At 46.2% G+C, this 20,375-nt stretch overlaps 1 protein-coding gene across 2 annotated transcripts in view; it reads right to left on the bottom strand.

The window, feature by feature from the left end:
• Positions 1-1,613: 1,613 nt before the first annotated feature.
• TRIM72 (tripartite motif containing 72) overlaps positions 1,614-20,375 on the bottom strand; it is a 105,697-nt gene continuing 86,935 nt past the window's right edge. For both annotated transcript variants that reach the window (XM_069651951.1, XM_069651952.1), the window contains exons 4-7: positions 6,553-6,783; positions 5,886-5,908; positions 3,519-3,637; positions 1,614-2,558 (exon numbers count right to left, since the gene is read on the bottom strand). In XM_069651951.1, coding sequence (XP_069508052.1) covers positions 1,996-2,558; positions 3,519-3,637; positions 5,886-5,908; positions 6,553-6,783 — 936 coding nt within the window. In that variant the 3' untranslated portion in view covers positions 1,614-1,995. The remainder of the gene's footprint in view (positions 2,559-3,518; positions 3,638-5,885; positions 5,909-6,552; positions 6,784-20,375) is intronic.

The following is a 20,375-nucleotide window of genomic DNA, read 5'->3' as shown; positions in this document are numbered from 1 at the left end:
AGGGTTAGACCCAATAGAATCAACAAAGGCAAAGGCACTGCCATTGATATGCAACTACAGCATAATATGGCCAGATTTTACCATATTATGCCACGCCCCCTACATTGGAAGTTGCTGCGGTGATACGTATCCAGAAATCTAATAGATGCACGTCACCTACAGTGCACAGCGCTTATTCTCAAAATGGCTGTCCTTCTGTGTGAGCAGCTACCATTTGAGGTACTATCACTCTTAGAACATGACAAAGTACTCTGGGAGAACCCGAAATAAAAGATGCTTGAGGGGACATGGTGCAAGAATGTCACAGGATTTCTCTTCCCAGGACACTCTGTTGATATTGATATGATAGGTTATTTATAACGCGCTTAATAACCAGAGGTTTTTTAAGTGTGGGCCGGGATAGAACCTGCATTGCAACACGTCGTCTTGCTTCCAAGGCTTAGCACGTTGCCACTGAGCTATCCCAAATAACCAACTAAAAACATGCCCTTGGTTGCCCTTTTTTCAAAGTAGCTTGCTCAACACCAAAGGCCTCCAGGCCTCCTCTCCAGAAACTCATGCATTTAGGAGGGACTGGGCAGGCCTGGCAGGGGGCAACACTGGGTTTTGATGCCACCGCCACCCAGTGGTATCGGCATCAGCCATGTGTTGATAGCTGAAGCCAAGGGTCAGATGTCATCAATGATTTAGATTTTTCATCACAATAGTCAAGTCTGACAAAAGGGGTCAGCAAGCCCAGATGACATCAACCACAGTTCTTGAAAAGGGCAGACCTGCTGATTTTGGGGTGGAATCCCCGAATAGGGCTGTCATTTAGAAAGTGCGTGTGTGGGAGGAGTTGTATCCTGGCCATGCTCACTGTCCGCACACTGAGAGGGGCCTCATTGGTTGAACATCCATTTCCACCTCACGGAGCAGATGACGGGGCACCGAGCTGGACATATTTGCCCTTTTCATGATCTTCGTATACAAGCTGTGGTCTTAAGCCAGGACTCAAAATGTACACTCGCCAGTAGCCATTGGCTAATGATAATTGGCGAGTAAGAAGTGGTTTGAAAGGTGTAGGTGGCAGAGCAAGGGCGCATGTGACTATTTTGGCCAGAGTAGTGGCTGGCAACGTGACATTTGTGACACTGTCTTAAGCACTAGGAAGTGCTGATTTTTCCTTGCCTCGTTATCCCATGAGATGCAATAGTTCCGTTTAATGTGCTGTCCCGGAACCGCCATTTTCACGAGGCACAGTATTTGCAGAAGACTTATGCAGAAGACTTAGGATTCTAGAAAAAAGCAAGCAATGAGCAAAGAGAAGCCAAGCATGGAACACGTCTCTCAAATACAATACGAATTCGCCTGATGCGAGTTAACAGAAAATAGAAAATTAGATTACAGGAAAATACATTTAAGGTGTTTTCTGAAGTGTGGGGCTTTCATAATTTTCACAACGTGGACCTTAACCTCGGCAATTACAATTTAGGATCAAAACGACCCCCCAAAAAGAGTTGGCAGACCCTCCCTTTAGAAGTGGGGCGTGATAAATCGCTTTTTATGAAATACATGGCAGGGACTGGAGAATTGGAGGTGCCATTTGTGAAATGATAGCATTTTCCCTAAAATACATTTTAAAGCTTACTTTTATTGATGTATTTGAATTCATATATTGGTATTACAGAGACGGGCAGAAGGAGAGAAGGGCGAGAAGAAGAGAACAACCAAATAGAGAAAGTGGCAGAGTAAAAGAACAGAGGTAAGAATGAGAGCAAGCAAAAGGGGGAAAAGGAATGGAAGAGAAGAGAAAAAGAAGTTGAGAGAAAGGATGGAAGAAGCTCTTTCAAAACAATCAACATTAGATCAGAAGGGAGGCCAAAGAGTTGAGAGGGAATTGGACAGATCAAGAGGTGAGGCAAGGGAGAGCAGAAAAGCTGAGAAGACAGAAGCATGTTGAAATGAAGGCAGGAGGGTAAAATGCAAGAAAGTAAGAGATGGAGGCCATTTTCTCTAATCAGAAGCTGGATAGAAGATCTTTAGGGGCTGGCTGTTTTTGCCCTTGTCATGCCAGCAAACATCAAAGAACGGGAACAGCTTGCCAGAGAACTTCTCATGGAAGGTGTGGAGTGGGCGGAGGTTGTCTTCGTCGTCTGCATTGTAGAAGGATACCACTCCATCGCTAAAGCTGACGTAGATGCCGATCTTCTCGGGCTTCTCCTCCACACGCAGCTGTCGGGGCTCCTTCTGCTCCATGTAGGCTTCATACACCTTGCCGTCCTTGTGACCTATCAGCCAAAAGCCATTGGAGGGAGTAGCGTGCAGCCTGCCTTTGCGGTTGGCTGTCTCCAAGATCACGCCCAGGCTCCAGCGAGGCTTGTCACCCACCACCACCTCCCAGTAGTGCTCTCCCTTGTCAAAACCTTCCTTGCTCACGAGGCAGTTAGACTTGTCAAAGCGGTTGGGCTCGTCCGACACCTGCTGCTTTTGGTCCGTGCACTCCACCGACCGGCCATCTTCTGAGACCACCAGGTTCTGCTGAGCCGTTTCAGGATCCAAGGTCAGATTTTCCAGGCCTGCAGGTGGAGGCATGAGACACAAAGAAATAAGTGGCATTTCTTGAGACACACAATCTCAAACTGTGATTGAGAGCTAAGTGTTGGGGGTTAGTAAGGTCTCGATCAGTTATTATTCTTCAATAGAAGTCAGAGGTGGGTGCGCTCGGATATTGACTGTCAGAGGGTTTGAGAGGAGGTTATGTTAATTACCCTAACGTTTGACACATTTTGGGTGCAAGGTGGAGGGCCCCAGTACCAAAGAGTCCCTGCTACTTTTTATTTTCCGCATTCTATGTGACAGTTGGCAAATCCCTCCCTGTACCCTTTAGATTTTGGGATTCAATGGAAAGAAGGGAACCCTCACATAAGGGCGATATAGGAAATCTGGCGCGGCACTACTAGTATTCTGTGGCCATCATTTATTTATTTATTTGTTTGAAGATTTATAAATCACAACTAAGGCCCAAGGGCGTCTACGTGCACAATGGTACAGTAATGTTCCCACAAAAAATGAGTCTGACTGCCTCAAAATCATCTACCTAAACTTGAGATGATCACCAGTCGATGGTGGGTGTTTACCTCTGTGCTGCCAAAACTAAAAGGGCTTACTAGAGTGCCAGTGTGAGTTGTGGCACCGTTGCAGCTTACCACCATGCCCACTGAGCCATGCGATACTGAAGAAAGGCTAATGTGTGAAATGCAGGATACTCATCACTGTAGTGAGTTTTGCTAAACTATTTAAAGTGGGTGGCAGGGAGTCAAAAACTGAAATGGGTGCATTCATCAAAAGGAGACTCGTGTAATTCAGGGTGAGTGGGATTGTTGGATTAGAGCAGTTTTCCTGTAAAAAGGGATACTGCATGAACAGGTAATCTTTGGTCACAAGCGCATCGCCAGGACCTGCGACATCCCCTGTCGCCTTCCACCTCTTAGTGACTCCACAAGTCCTTTCAAGCCCTGTGACCTTGAGTACTTTACCTGGCATGAGTGAGCGGAACATCTTCCTCCACACCTGGAACTTGAACTCATCTGATATGATTGGCAGCTGGATGTCGAGCCGTCCCATTGGGGGGGATTCTCCCAGGACCTTGTTCAACCTGTGAGAAGAAAACCACAACATCAGAGTGGAGACAGTTTACTATGACATTTTTATCTAGCAGCCGAGTGGCATTTTTCTCCTGTTGCCACCCCTCCCCCACCCAACTCCCCCCAGCCCCCACTTGGGCACTGCACAGCCTGACCAAGCCTTATGAATGCTTATGATGGCGACAGGCAGGAATTTCTGGGAGGCTGAGGCAGGATATCCCAGCCATGTGTGTCCATATGATGGGTGACTCTACAGGGCACTGTTGGAATAAGATGGGCTGCCCCTTCTACCATCTCCACACAAGCAAACCTGTAGGATATTGGACGAGCCTCTTTATTTATTTATTATTCCTCGCTACTGTCAAGCAAACAGGACATAGGTCATGCTGGCACATAGCTTGGACTTGTTCATGTGTGTACTGCATGTGTCCTTCGTCTGCTCCCTTCAGTCAAAGGTTAGCTATCCCTGCTGCATGTGTGGCGGTCAGAGGGGCTCTCCCATCTCTCACTGTGAGCAGAGGGCTATCAGGTGTTCAGGCAGTACGGCTTGCCTCATCTAGAAGCTAGTCCTGCAGACAACTCCCCAGCCCTGTGCCCTCGCCCAATGGAATCTGCACTCTGCCTCGGGCAAGGACGTCAAGACTGGTGCGTAAACTATTCCAAATATTGAAGCAATGAGACTGCAGGGGTGGACTGGGAACTAAAAGAGGCCCTGGAAATAATTTTCAAAGTGGTCCCATATGACACATTTTCAGCAAGCTCAATGCTTTTCCTATGAGAGAATATGGAACTACCACACAAAAGAGGCCCAGGGTGCAGAGGCCCACCGGGAAATCTCCAGAGTTCCCTATAGGCCAGTCCGCCCCTGAATGAGAGGACATGGCCCCCGGCGACCTGGTTTATATTCCCGCGCAAACCCTTCAGGGCCAGCAGCTTGCAGAATTCAGTAGAAGATGCTGATATTCATTTTTTTAGAGGTTCATCACCTTTCCTGATATTGGGGTTACATGCTGCATTTCGAATGGAGCTGCAAGAAGTCATCGAACTCCATTCAAGGCCCTTTTACTGAGGACCAATGGCATTCCAGTGCACAGTGAGAGATGGGAAGCATTCAAAGTTGTGTGAGAACTCTCTCTTTATCCACAACACAACATGTGTACTGTCACAAAATCACCCTCTCAGAAGACAACAAGGAGACACTGGTAGATTCACAGTTATGATATGATAGGTTATTTATAACGTGCTTAATACCCAGAAGAACGGACCCGGGGGTCAAACCCGTGTTGCTCCGTGTCATTGTTTCCGAGGCGAGCATGTTGCCCCTGAGCTATCCTACCGAGTTGATGATAAAAGACAGCAATATTCTAAAGTGGCTCTCTTCGTTCACCATGAACGAGAGGCCCTCCCAAGGATTATAATGTTAAAGACTGAAATGCTCATATAAAGTGCTTATACCCACTGGTGGTGAAGAACTCAAGCACTTAAAGCTGTTGGAAAAGAGCACCCTTAATGATTACTAAGCAATGACTATGTGGTCTCACATACACTGCATTCTCATTTGTTCCTCTTTTTTTTCTTTCCATTGAAGGTTTTTTTAGTAAACAAATTCGTATTCTAAATATAAACGGCCTCATTGCAGGTACAGCTGTGTGGGAGAAATAATGGCCAGCAAAATAGCGGTAACCGATTTACCACCAGTTTCCCGCGGCACCCAATGCTTACTTCGGAGTACAGTGGAGGATTTACTTCCACGGTGTAGGTGGAGTTACATCGGTTCCATGTGAATAATGTCCCATGGGGAAAAATCACCAGTTAGGCAACATTTTTCCCTGCACTGCTAAAGGCCTACCCCCACATACTCTAGGGCGCGTACAATTTTCTATTCTAACTCCAGTACTAGAATATTTGGGGGAAGGGATTGATTTTTGCAGGAGTGCACATTTGGGGGAAATGTCGCCCCCTGGGGACCTTTTCACAGGCAACATTATCACTGGATACCGTTACATCGGCCACATTACCTTAAAAAATGAGCGGATTTGCTGCGGGTAGCATTACCACCATTTTAAATCCTCCGCAATCCCCATGGAGGAACATGGCCTACATCTAAATACCATGGCGAGCCCCCATCAATTCCCATCCTTCCGGATAAGCCCGACCAACCCGTACCGCTCTGGATGAACTCCCCGCTGCGGAGCCCTGAGCAGTGAGGAGGCCTCTAAAAGGAGGAGTAGGTGAACGGGAACCACAGCCAGCTCTTACCTGCTCGCCACCAGACAGTACTTCTGTGGGAAGATCAAGAAGATACACAGAATTACGTGGACATATTGCCTCTATAACGGTGATAGCGCACATCAAGGAGGGTTAGGAAATGCCTTAAAGAGAGAACTGGCGCACACACGATGCAAAAGCTTTCTACAAAATCACTCACATGGAAGGACATTTCAAAGAACATGCCGAATGGAAGTGTTGAAAAGAGGCATACTCTCCCATATGCAAACTGTCTAAATGTTTTAGACACAGTGGGGGTGCTGGAAGGCGGGTAGGGCTGGGGCAGAGTCAAGCACATGTGAGACATGCTGGTTTTTGTGGGGGTGGGGTCAGCCACATATCAGGATGTGGCATGACACCTGACAGAAAACACAGAGACCTACTGGCTATTCAAAAGAACCAACCTATTTGGAAGTCCATAATTTCCCCATAAGCCTCTCTGTCTCTGCTCAGGAGACCACACACTGAAAACGGTCAAAAAGGACGTGAAACACTCAACCCAGCCCTTAGCCACATTATGGACCCTTCACTTCAACGTGAAGACCTCTGTTGTCTGATACACCCACATTTAGTACAACCCCATGTCCCTGGCTTAAGCTGAAAAGCTGCATGCATCTCCCCCACCCGCTCAGGACATTTCGCAGTATTCACATCTCACCCTCAGGAACTCTGTCTGTTCCTCGCCTTCCACCTCGTTCAACACCACCTCCATCTGCTTCAGCTGCTCCAGGTAACGGGACATGTTCTTGCGCTCCTCCAGCAGCGCGGATGAGGCTTCACGCTGGACCTTCTCCGCCTCATGACCCAATGACGACTCCATGACGTTCAGGTAGGCGCGCATCATGTTAAGCTGCTCGCGCACGTTCGCCTTGAACTTTGAGACTGTGTCCTAGATCAGCGGAGACATGTCAGAAGAACATAGTACAACGTCAGCCAGTAGCAGACATTTTACCTTCCGGTCAACTTGACATACGCCGGCGATATAACTAAACGGTCTTTACCTTAAGAGCAGACGACATGCAGGCTCCTGAATCACTTTTCGTAAAACTTACCAGGGTCCACACTTCTCAACTTCAGCTGTAATTGAGGTTATGGTGGGTAACCCACAATTTATGTATTCATGTTTAATATATTGCTAACAAGACTCCTAAGAGCATGTTCAGAAAGAACGATTAGGAAAGAGCGGAATAGACTGGTTTGACGAGTGGGGAAGTCCCCCCCATCTCAGCATTTCAGCGTTCCGTTCATTGGCTGGCTGTGGGGGATAGAATCGACTTCAAGGTCGCTTGCTTGAGATATAAGTGCCTGAATGGCCTCGCCCATTCTTACTTAGCAGAAAAAATCAGCAGATACCAACCCATGAGAACTCTACGCTCAGGAGATCAATTGCTTCTGACAATCCCCGTGTTTGTAGGGGGGGTAGAAGATTTTCAATGTATGGTCCGGGATTGAGGAATAGCCTCCCGAAGGAAATGAGAGTATCGGAAACCTTTATTCAGTTTTGTAAATCCCTTAAAACTCATCTCTTTAAATGTGAAATCGAGGGACTTCAATACAGATTGACGCAGGGGTGTTGCTAGGTCTGGAAAAGATCAGGGGCTATGCTAATGTCGGGACTGGCGGCTAGCTAGCCTTTTGGTTATAGCCCCTGGGCTTCTATCCGGGGGCTTCATCCAAAATATCTGGGGCTATGGCCCCCTCAGAGACCCCAAGCAACGCCTCTGGATTGAAGTCTAGAAGTATTAACCACCAGGAATTTAGTTTTGCTAAATCATCTGCACCTTTATACGGTTAAGTCCATCATACACGCTGTATAAACGCCCAAATTAACTCAAGTCAAATCAAATCATTGAAAGATAAACACATTCCTGTTGACTAAGCTCCTTTGCTGATCTATGATAAATCATGGAGTCAGGCATAATTTATAGCTATAAATCAACTTTACAGCAGTGGCATTGCTTGAAAAATATGTTTTAAGATTTGTTTATAGACAAGCAGGGGGCAATGAAAGGTGTTTTGCTTCTTGCTTTCATGGATCTTTGTTGGACCTTTTATACTTCTTTTAAGGCTTTAATCAAAATAATATAATATGTTTTTTTCTCATTAACGTTATACCCCCAGCCGATTTCCCCACCAAAACCCCTTTCAACAGCAGTAGTTTCAGCAATACTTATCGCAGCAATATAGGGGGGACCACATGGAGGAGGAGTCTGTGTCCCCAGTAGGAGCTGAATACAGTGCAACACCATAGATTACAAGCAACTACAAAACCAATAGGTCTGGCTTTGCAAATTGGCTTTGCCAATACCTGTTTTATTAAATCGTCACAGCGTTACTAAAACCATGACTTTGAGGATTCCCTCCAGCGGCAGTGTGTTAGTGAATAGATCAGCCAGTGTGCACCCCACTACTGAAGATTTGATTTGAATTCAGCATATTCATTAAATCCGTATCAGAAGACCCTCTATTTTAGGTTCATATAGTTCCTTTGTGACTTTCTCAAATGACATTGAAGTAGGACGTTGGAACCAGAAAGTATAGGGGGGGTGGGCTCTTATGTACCCACTTTCCTGAGTTGGCTGGGATAGACGAAGACTTACCCACCTCACTTTCCTGAGCAGAAGAATCAGGGAAAAAAGTTCACGCAGGGTTTTCTTTAATTATCTTCTGCCCCAAAGACAAGGGTAAACCGCAAGAGCTGAAAATGGCCGCCACAGCCATTGAAATGCAAAGGTTGTCCACCTGCTGCTCTCCTAATGAGCAGACACCCAGTTATCAGTGAGAAGGAAACCGGAGAGGTCTTTTGAGTTTGCAAATCGACCTGCCCTCAATTTCCGGTTGAGTATCTGCATTCAAACTGTGAAGCCAAGAATCTCTCTGCAGTCGACCACATGCTGCTCATTTTCTGTTTGAGTGAGGATCCTGTTAATATCCAAAATGTGTAATGATGGCCTAGAGTGGCGACTGAACTGCCATGAGTATGAGAAAAAAGACCAGCTGGAAATAAGTGTTTAAAAAAAAGGTGTCATTACAGATTCTTCAATATGTGAATAAACGGCAATTTGCAGAGTAGTGATGTTTGTACCACTGGCATACTTTTCCTCCCCAATAAATATAGTAATCCACATAGGCCGTGAACGCTCACAGAAATACTGCCAATTTGTTTTGGGTTTAGATTGGATGTGCAGATAGAAAATCCCCCCATGGCAGGTTGCAGGTGTGTAATGTGTCTTTAGGTCTATTTGAATATACGTAGCTTTCACCAGCTACGTATAGCTGGTGAAAGCTACGAAGAAGAAGACCGTCTTCTCCACTCTAGAGGGTCTCTTTTAATTCACGGTCCTACCCTTTAGCCTACACGGAGACCAGCCTCCTTTCAAAGGTTGATGGACCGAATTCTAGTTTACTGTTCACTGGGGGCATAGCTCGATGATATAGTCATCTATTGCAGGACATGGACCGACCACCTAAAACACCTTGGTATCATCTGTGACTGTTTCGCTGAAGCTAATCTCACATTCAATCCATCTAAGTGTCCTTTGGCTCAGATGTGAGTGAAATATCTTAGTTTCCAGGTGGGTGATGGTCTGCTACTGCCCCATCAGAGTGAGGTTGAAGCCATCTAGAATGTTCCATCTTCAAGAACTAGGGAAGATATTCAGGCCTTCCTTGGGCTGGTAGGATACTACAGACGATTCATCCCAGCCTTTCTTCATTAGTGGCACCCCTAACAGACAAGCTCCAAACAATGCAGTTCATTCCCGTCTATTGGGACTAAAAGGCACAAATAATCTTAAAAAATGGAAGGCTCAAATCTGACAGAGCCTGATATAAACAATACCAGATTTCTCCTTAGATTTCCGGCTGCAAAGGAAAGCACCCCTTTTAGGCTTGGCAGCAGTTCTATCGCAGTTCCAGATTGGTGAAGAAAAAACAATCATATTTATCAGTAGGACATTCTTCCCACATGAAAGAAATGATCCATAGTTAAACTGGAATGTCTAACTGTGGGATATGCTATTCAAAATCTAAGGTATTATTCAACCAATTGCTAATTCAAGTTATTCACAGACCACGCCCCTTTGGTGTGGATGGCTAGACACAAAGACACCAAACCCATAATTCTACAATGGTTCCTCACTCTCCAGCCCTATTCATTTTCTGTAGAACACCTGGCTGGGTCCGAGCAGGCCAACATGGGTTTTCTTTTGAGGTACTCCACGATAGATAGATAGATAGATAGATAGATAGATAGATAGATAGATAGATAGATAGATAGATAGATAGATAGATAGATAGATAGATAGATAGATAGATAGATAGATAGATAGATAGATAGATAGATAGAGGAAGTGGGGACTCAGAAGAAAAATGATTTTATGTGACAGGGTCCTGGTCTTGACTCTGTCACAGGGAGTAGGGACCCCTCTGAACCTGGGGCAGGTGGCCTGCTAGGGTTCTCACCCGAACCAATCCTGTCCCCGAAGCGGGGTTTGTGGGGGGTAGTTCGGGGGTCCCAAATCTGCTCCTCCCCTATATGAGCCTTGTTACAAGTGGAAGGTACATTGGCAATCACCCAATGCTTGCCAAACCCTATTCTGGTCAGAATTCTATTTATGTCATTTCAGGACTACCTGTCCAAGAAGAACTTTCATTAGAGGAGAGTCATGCTCTGCCGTGTGAAACTGACAGCTTCACAAACAAATTAGAAACACCAGCACAGGTCCAGCAAACCATTACATCATCAAAGAAAGACACACAGCATCTAGGCGAGTGGAGCACAACCACTGAAATCTGCACCAGAGAGACTGAATCAAGCGTAATAGAGGGTTTTAAAGTTTCCCAATGCTGTGGCACAAAGCCGGAGAAAAGAGTAAGGCCTGTTGGTCCCAGAAAGGCAGGTAAACATGCAGACCAATGGGAGGGGGAAGGTAAGGACACGGAAGGTCAGGGGTATAAAACCCTGCAAGAAACACAAGGAGTGTCCAGTGTTGGGGCGACTTCAGGTGGAATGGAGGCTGACCAAGAAACCAGGAGGAGGAAGGACAGTGGGGAGGAGCATTGAGAAAATTGCACTGGAAATTCTTGAAGGTGAGGTCTTGGTTGTGAGAGGGAGTTGTACTAGAACGCAGTAGTGATGCTGTGATGGAGTGTTCCTTCTGGACCATGTTTATGGTACAGTGGGAGCATAAGTGAATGAGAGAAAGGGGAGCGCCTGTGGGAGTGGGAGGAGAGTGACGAGTAGAGAGGGGAGAGGAGGGAGGAGATGAGAGGTCAGGAAAGAGGCGAGAAGGGAGGAGATAGGAGAGAGATCGAAGAGCAAAGAGTAGGGAGGAGAGTAGAGTGAAGATCGAGAGGAGAAGCAAGGAGATTGTGTGGTGATTGGGAGAGCGAGAGAGGAAAAGAAAAGGAGGGAGGAGAAGGAGCAAAAGAGGGAGTGAAGTAAAGAAGGGAGAAGAGAGAGGTACTAAGGTAGTAAGTACTACATCACCCGCCCTGAAAAATATAAAATAGTGACATCACATTAAATATAATCTCTTTAAAATTGCAAAAACGTATTTGTAATATGAGCAATAGCACACTATGCACGCCTCTACTTGAACTCTGCAGGCCTGGTTCATTTCACCAGAAAAACGTGTCCTATTTACATCTTCAATTCACACATTCATGTAATTCCCCCAATTATAATTGTGCTAAGCAGGGGGTGGGGGCGGGTAAAAGGGGCATTTCTGCTCATTGCAACATGCACCCTTCATTCGGAAATAGGAAGCGCTTTGAAATGCTCAGAAAACAAAAGCACCCGATGCACGACGCATGAGGGATTTCTGACCCTTCAACCGGGGTGAGATGTGTTTCACAATCACCTTCCCTTTGGGGTCCCATCGCTGTGAAATGCACTGCCAGTAGCACCCATGTGGGCACTGACCCGTTAGTGTCGGGAGCAGGCGCCTGACCCAGGGCACTGCCTCGCGCATCACGTGCACTGTCTGACAGCCCCACAGAAACGCGCAGCTGAGCTCACAAGATGTCCCTGCCCAAGAGTGAGAAGGCCATGCAGGCCTGCTTATTTCCTTTGCATTCTGGGACTTGTAGTTTTCCTTAATTTCTAACGGAAAAACCTATAAGTGCCTGAATTCAAAGCAACTCTTGTTCAGAGGAGAATTGCCTAGCATTTCAGTGCTGGCCTGTTCCTGGACAGGACAAAGACTGATATACGCGGACATTTCTTCTCTGTGAAAAGAACAGTGAGCGAAAGACTTGGTTGAGACTCTCCCAGGGGCCATCCACCCAAGAACAAGTCAATGGGCTGTGTTCATGCTGGTAGAGTTTCCCAGACCCCCCTCTAATTTGCAAAGCAAAAACAGGACTGGCCCTCCTACTCATGCATGGCCGCTGGAAGCCTCAGAGCTCTGCAGTTTTGATGAGCAGTGAATGTTAGTTTATGTGGCCCTGGTAGGATGAAGGAAGGGGCAACGATTGTGCCTAGCCAGGCTCTTCTCTAAACAGCTGTAATATAACTAAGCTACTTTACAGTTTGCTTGTACACTTGGGGGAAAACCAAAGAGGTCCACTTGTGAAAATATATATTGAAAAAACCGATACCATGATCCATTGCCTTCACGTGCTCCTATTCCTCGTCCCAGGCCTTTCCTCTATAGAGGAGTTGGCTTTCACATCAGCCCCTGGATGCATTTTTTAACACCTCCCTGCCGCCCCTATTTCAATATGCCGCAGTACCTGAACGCCTCAGCCACTTCTGGTGTTTTCAGGGACCAGGCTGCTGGGCTGTGTCTCTGTGTTATGTAGTGCTCCCGCAGTCCTGTGCCGGGCTTGGGAAGACCACGGAGCAGGGTGTTCTGGCACGCAGAGGCACACGTGCTTTTGCCAGCACCCAGATCTTTGGACCTGCAGCTGTGAAGGGTATCAGGTAATATTGTCCACATTATATAATGCTGCCATACATATAGTCGCCGGGAAACAGCATCCCTGCATGTTCCTAATGATAACATCCCTGCATGTTCCTAATGATAACGTCGCAGCAAAAGAACAGCGCCATTTTTGCATGCCGACATTTTTTGCGAGTACATTAACACATGGAACCCTGTGAAGGCTCTGCCTGCTGCCATGGTTGACCCTGAGGCAAAAGAGGCACACTGATCTTGAGCATTTTGTTAGTGCTTGCAGGGCGGAGTCAAAGTTTGCATCGTGGGAGTGTGCTGCAAACGCATGCGGGGGCACATTCTTGTTGTTTGACATGGGAACCACATTGCTTTGAAACTGCTCTGCCTCTCCCCCAGGTCTGGCATCTTTTCTGTTTCCTGGGGGGCTCTCCACCTCGCCAAACTGCGTCCTATCGGCACCCCTCGACCCCGCTTACCTCCTCTTCCCAATCATAAGCCATTGCTTCTTCGTTCTTGGCTCTCAGGCGTGTTGTGCTCGATTGTTTGACATTTCTTTTTATGGGCATTTAGCATGTGTGAGTAGCTATGGCCGCTTTCCCATAAAAAGGAGAAAAATGCCAAATAACCACCTATCTTAGTCTCGGGCTGGTGTGCCATTACCAGCCCTGTCTAGCCGGGCAAAGTGGGGGTTATCGTTACAAAAGTATAAACTTCTGTTTGTATGAAGTAATCAGGCCTAATGGATAATAATGACACTTGCTGGACAGGTGCTGTGAACATGGATCAGCTTATTAGGAGGATGGACTTCATGGCTACACTCAAATACCAAATTGTGAAAACTTTCCTGGGACTACCTGAAAATATTATGATGTGATTTAAAAATGTATTAAGTTTTGAAGTCAAATCGATTTATTTCATTGGTCATTTATTATGCGTCTATACACAGGTGTCCCAAGGTGGAACAATACAGGGGGAGGTCGATCCTACTAGGCCTTGTACATTCGGATCGTGCAAGTGCAGGTTATTTATAACACGCTTATTCCCGAGATTGGTGTCAGTGCGCATCCTGGGATTTGAACCTGTGTTGCTCATTTGGTCTTGCTTCCAAGAGCCACGTGTTGCCACAGAGCTATCCTCAGCCATCTGTGGAGATGTATAGGACTTTGAAACCTAATGCATTGTTCGATCACAGCAGAATACTTTCACTTAGTCAAAAATAGGTTTCAGAACTTGGATTTTGCATAATTTTAAAACTGGACAAAAGTAGCCCCTGTTTTCTGGTCCTGGCCTTGGGCAAGGGTGTGCACCTCCCTCATCCCAGGACAGGGGCAGTCCCTTTGGGAACAAACCACCCCCACCCAGGGTCGTACTGGCCGTCGACCATTTGGCATGTGGCCGGGCCGATCCAAGGCCCTGGGGGACGGTCTACTATATGTGGGCCAGTGTGCTCAGGGCTGGCTGGCTTGCCCCCGGGCTGCACGCTGCAGCCCGCTCAACAGCCGGCTCGAGCCTCACGACGCACAGTGGATGCATTCCTTAAAGAAAAGGTATCATGCAAGTGTTACCTTTCTTTGATGAATGCATCACGTAGGCGTGCTGGCCTGGCAGTGCCCTGGGCCCATCTGGCGACGGCTTGGCGCCAGTTGCAAATGCAATGAATCACAACAAAAGAAGAGGCTCCTGGGCCAGGAGCCGCTCCTTTTGTTGCGATTCATTGTGGACCCTGCACCATGTCCTGGGCTCCTCTGCTTGTGCTCAGCGCCCTCTGCACAGGTCTGGAGGGCCGGGCACGCATTTGTTTTCACCTGCTGACTACAGCCCCTGCACGCCCCCGGCAGAGCCCTGCCGGGCACCATGAGCCGCACCAAGTGCACGAGTTATACCAATACAGAGAATGTCCTAGTGGGCGCCTTCATCTGCCCCCGGGCTCCCACAGACAGCGAGGCTGGGGCCGTGTACTGCTGTGGCTTCCGTGACAACAAGTACGGCTGCGATGACCCCAACAGCTTCTTTCCTTACGACCACAACTGGTGGCTCAGGTAAGCAGGCACTGGGGGTGGGCTCGGATTCCTCCAGGTACTGAATCAAGCCAGAGTGTGAGGGCTCAGAGTGCCACTGTGGCATGGTGGGGGTTGGGGTACCACTAGGCAGAACTTCAGGCACTTGCAGTTCCACCATCAGACCCACAGGAGATGTGCTCAGGGTGCCACCGCGAACAGATCAAACTCGTTAGAGAACCGGGGTGTGCAGATGTGGTAAGGGTCCTACTAGACCCAGAACCACAGGGTCTCGGAGGCCCAAACGGTACAGACCCAGAGTAGATGGGGTCACGGTGCAAGTAGACAGCAGCCGTGACAGAGGCCCCTCCCGACTCAGTCCCAAACCACAGGGGCTCAGGGCCCTCAAGATACAAAACATGTGCCGACGGCACCTGGGTCTCAGCAGGGGACTTCCCGAAGGGCTCACTGTGTGTCCACTAGGAGTGCACCATGCATGCAATGCCCCACCTCGAAAGTCCAAGAGAACTGTTCTAATGCAGCTGTCTGCTTCTCAGTACTGGGAACTTGTGCCGTTTGCCATCCCGAGTTAAACGCTCAGGTTCAGAGAGAGAAGCACCTTTCCTCTCCAGATGGTTGGGGGCGGATAGTATTTCATTCTTGAAGAGTGCCGGTATTTCCCTCGCCTGCATGCCATGTAGGGAACTGTCTGGGTCTCGCTATCCCATGGTAAAGGGCGTTTCCATCATGGAACATGATCTGAGTTCTCGCCCTTCATGTATGTAACTGCAATAATTGTGCATCAATTATGATTTCTTAACTGTTTCACAAAACAACATGTGGAAACAAACTCCAACTTTATAACTATATGATATTAAAAAGCAAGTTCCAACACACAGAGTAGAATAAGCATGCATTTCGGACTATGTATTTTGCTTTTCACAAGTTGCAGTAATAACATGTTTTTTCTGCCGTTGTCTCTGTTACGATCATCACAAGACATTCCATCTCGGTGTCCTTGGTCACTTGACAAAATCCTTGTGCCTAAAAGCTTCTGTACAATGGAGAGAAATTTGACCATAGCACATCAAGTGTCCCTTGACTTCATTGTGCCACAATGAATGCTTTGTTGTAATGTGTGTATCTTTCCCATCTCCCTGGTATGCTGTTCAGGATGTTTGCATGTATTAGGTAACGAGTGCTCAGAGTATGGGATGTTCTGAGAGTGCGCTGCTTTCCCTATTTTGCCAACCTCTGAAGCCTGAAAAGTAGATGCACGCAGACATGACATGGAGACAAATTTGCACCAGACCTGCGATGAACTTAACTGGTCTGCTGTTAAATCTCAGCCGTTTAATGGTATCCACTGCAGAATAATTGCTAAATTTGCTATAGCCAATATGATAGCTCAGTGGATTCAGCGCTCACTGCTGCAATGTGTGTGTGATCTGCAGGTTGCAGGTTCGAATCCCAGCAAGGCCATCTCAGCCTTTCATCCTTCTGAGGTCGATAAATGAGTACCAACACAGGTTGGGTGATATTGTATGAATATTTGTTCTATATAAACAGACCTTAAGCCTAAGTGCTATACAATATTTGTTCTATATAAACAGAGCTTAAGCCTAAGTGCTATACAATAACATCTTATCATTTGGCCTTGGATGTCTGCTTTCATTCACAGTAATTTGACAATATGGATGTATGCACACAGATATTAATGATACACATGGTGATCCATTCTTGTATGCGAAGTTATGTTATTTTATGAGTTGTGTTGTACTGTAACAGACACATGAACCCTCCATAAGTAGCATTTTCTGTAAAGTCGTGAATTGACGCGATTCAGGGATGATGGTTTGAGGGCCACTTTTTTGAGGCGAGAGGTGGGCTACTTTTTTTGAGGCAAGGGGGGGGTACTTTTCTTTTGGGTGTCCGGGCCTATTTCTTGTCCCAGTCCGACCCTGCCCCCACCCACCAGAACAGCTTGAAAGGAAAGGGCACTCTGCAACCCACGACTAAAGTTGATGCTAAACAGGAGACAGGCTACGCCCTGTGTCCTTACCTTAATCAAATGGGACACATACAACAAGGTGGATTTTTAAGGGATCCCTCTTTATTCATAAAAAAACATAAACTGCATTTCTTATTTTACGTGCCTAACCCTTCCCTCATAACGATCGGGTCAAACCCCACTCCAATAAGTGGGTTGGTGAATATAGTCTTTTTTACCCTGCTGGCCCACTCGAGGCCACACATCCCCAGTAAGCCACCACTAGCTATTGCTTCCTTTGCCTCCATTTTCCAACTGTCCTTGCCCAACGGTTTTTCTTAGAATCCCTTCTCCCCTAACCAGCCCATGCCTGTGCTGTTTTTTTCCGCCTTCTCCTTCAACATTCCATCCTGCCCCTCATTGCACTAAACAGAGTATTTTATTTTCTAAAACACCCTGGTGCCAGTGTCTTTATTTCGATTTTCCCGTACAGATCAAGTATGCAGCCAGGGTCGGACTGGGCCATAAAATGGTCTCAGGCACCAATGAAAAAGTGGCCCACAGTTGCAAATGGCAATACTTTCCTTTTGTGACACTGTTTGAATAGTATCCAAGGTTTTTTGGGGATAAAATGCGGTGCAAATTGTGCATTTTAAAGAATATTTATTTGGCAAAACTGGTCAAAACTATTAGCCGCATGGTGAAGTAACTCATCAAACTGCCCCACATTGGCCAAAAAAGTGGCCCACTTTAACCCCAAAAACTGGCCCACACCAGCATTTTGTGTTTTTTGTTCGGCCATAGGCCTATTGCCCTATAGGCCAGTCCGAGCCTGTATGCAGCCCTGCCTAGCCAGGCCCAATTTGGCCCACACAAGCACACCTTGAAACCTTACTTTCCATAAAAATTCAAATAATACCTGCTTATCTTATGAAAATGTCTGCTTCAAAAATAAATCCATGCCAGAATTATCTAAGCGGCCGAGGGAGTTTATGAACAAGGCAAAGTATTTGGCTCCTACCTGTGCATATTAGTATGACATTGTAGAGCGCTGCAGTAGTTCAGGCACAAGCATTCCATTAGGGACGGTTAGAGTTAATGGGAGCGAGATGGCAAGGCCTGCCTGGTTGGTGGTGCCGGCTCCTGAGGATAACAGCCTGGGATTAATGCTTGGCACTTCCATGTCACGTGCTGCCTGCGCAGAGGGTAGAGTTGATATCGATAAAGAAGACGTGTTCTCCTTAGCTGGTGTCTTTGCATCCGTTAAGTAATCAGAACAGATTGGCGACGAGGATGAGCAAGAACCCTGTAAAAGCTGCTTGCGCATGGAATGCCCTCCCCTCTGCACTGAGAGCTAATTTTCCATACTCGAGCTTTAGACGTCACGTAAAAAAGTGGCTCTGGATTGTGTCTGAGGGGGTGCAGCGATGGTGTTTGTGGGGAACGGGGGCAGGCCAGCAGGGAACATAGTTCCACTACTTTTTTTTCGTACACTTAGACCACTGTGCGTAAGTGCGGGGAGAACCGCAGCACACATTGTGACGGTGCGCTTCTCTACCGCCCTTCACAATGCTCCGGCAGTGCAGTGTCTCGAAGCCATCTCTGAGTGCTTGTGGGGGCAGCAACTCCATTGTCTGGAAGGAGACGAAAGCAGGAGTAACTTCCCGGGAACAGCAGCTCCTTCTTCAGTCAGCCAAGGGTGAGTGCTGTACCCAATGATCAATTTGGGTGTGGAGGAGCACTCCTTAATACCATGAACCTTAACGTAAATTCAAATGCTTACTTGTTAGAATTAAATACAAACTTAGGTGCTAAACAGAGTTTGATTCTGGGCTACAGAATCGGATAAACAATGGTTTGAAAGATCACTTCAGCAAAAATGATCATACTCTGTGCACACTTTAAGGCATGAACATGCAAAACACATGAACTTAGTGTAATGTTTACTTTCACATTTTATTCTTGACCAAAAACAATGACCCAAGAATGTCTGGGTAATGTCTCTATTCAATTTTGTTAATATTTCAAAAAATTCCCATTTTACAACAAAGTGTTACATGCAGTCTTGTGTTTAAAAATTCAATAAACCAAACAATATATACGTGTTTTCACAGCTTTTTCAGTCTGAAAATGTTTCTAATGTCTCTTTAACACTCTTTTCTTGCTGTTCTTTACAGTTTAAAGTCCAAAATTCTCAAATGAAATCAAGGGGCTATTGATCAAATAGTCTCTTATCTTTCCGTTGATGCACAACGTGTTTCGGGCTCTCTCTTAGCCCTTCATCAGGTGCGACCAAATTCTATACTTCAATCTGATGTATCTGAAAATTAAATATATATTTCTATTTAGACCCTCAGTTCATGTTACATATACCTTCACAATTCCTTTTGACTAAATTGACCAATGTACCTGTAATACTCTGGATCTCTCCCATCTGTCAGTCTCTTAATACTTGTGAATTTCATTCCAGTATTGTTTATTCATCCTCTCTTATGTTTGTCTTGAGTATTATGCCCAATCTGTAAAAAATGAATATGACTTTGTTTTTCTACATGGATTTTGAGTGTTTGTAAGTGGGTTTGGTGCTGGGAACAGTTGCTACATCATAGCGCTGTGCCCCAGTCACCCAACCCTAATTCAGCTTTTTTCCATGCTTTCCTTTCATACCGTGTCTCAGTTGTCTCACCTGACTGTGCAGACCGCTGCCGGCTACTTTCTTTTGGCTTGCCGTGCGTGCAAGCTCGTTGTCATCAGCTCAGCACTGCCGCGAGCCGCTCGTGTTGCTGTCTCGTGTCGCTCGGTATCCTGGTTTTCTCCTTCCCTTTGTTCTCACTCTCCTGTCCAATTCACAGCATGTGTATCTCCTTGCGGTAGCTCCATGGTTGCCTTGATTGTGTTCCTTTGGACTCCCTAGGTGTAGTCCCTTCTTGCTTTCTACCAAGCTTTCAAATGGCTAGTTTCCCATGATTGCATGGCCACCATCTTGGAATAGTTTCAATAACTGTGATTTGAATCCCTGTCGTGTGGTGGTTGCTTCTAGGTCGTCGCTACAGAAGTCTTGGGATGTTACTAACCATGATCTTTATTGTTTTAAATATTACATGGCTCATTAAGAAACACTCAAAAAATTATTTGTTTAATTTGTTTCATATGTACTTGCTTTGTACCAGCCCGAGCATGTACAAATACAATTCTATGCGCGGGGTGCTGTTTAGATTCTTGCTGTCCAGCTGGTGTTTCTGTGCACTTTTATAGAAAGCAACTTAAATCCCAATCTGCGTTCATCCCATTGGGTTGCATAGAGTTCAATTTGTCGATCCAATATGTTTCTCTTTGCAGAAGAATTTTGTTTAAATTTCCTCCCCTTCTTGATATTTTTATCTGTTCCAGAATAATGAATCTTATCTGAGAGATATTGTGTCTTTCTTTTTTGAAATGTTGAGTAACTGGTGATTTTATTGCTCCTGTCCTGATGTTTGACTTGTGTTCGGACCACCTTATTTTCGCCTTCCTCATTGTCATGCCTACGTAATAAATTCCACATGGACATCTTAAGCTATAAATTACATTTTTTGAATCACAGGTCGAAGAA

This window comes from Ambystoma mexicanum, chromosome 3p, assembly GCF_040938575.1.
Source record: "Ambystoma mexicanum isolate Mex_15411 chromosome 3p, UKY_AmexF1_1, whole genome shotgun sequence".
NCBI classification, from domain to species: domain Eukaryota; kingdom Metazoa; phylum Chordata; class Amphibia; order Caudata; family Ambystomatidae; genus Ambystoma; species Ambystoma mexicanum.
Note: the sequence above shows the minus strand (reverse complement) of the source record. Positions and strands in the feature narration are given on the sequence as shown.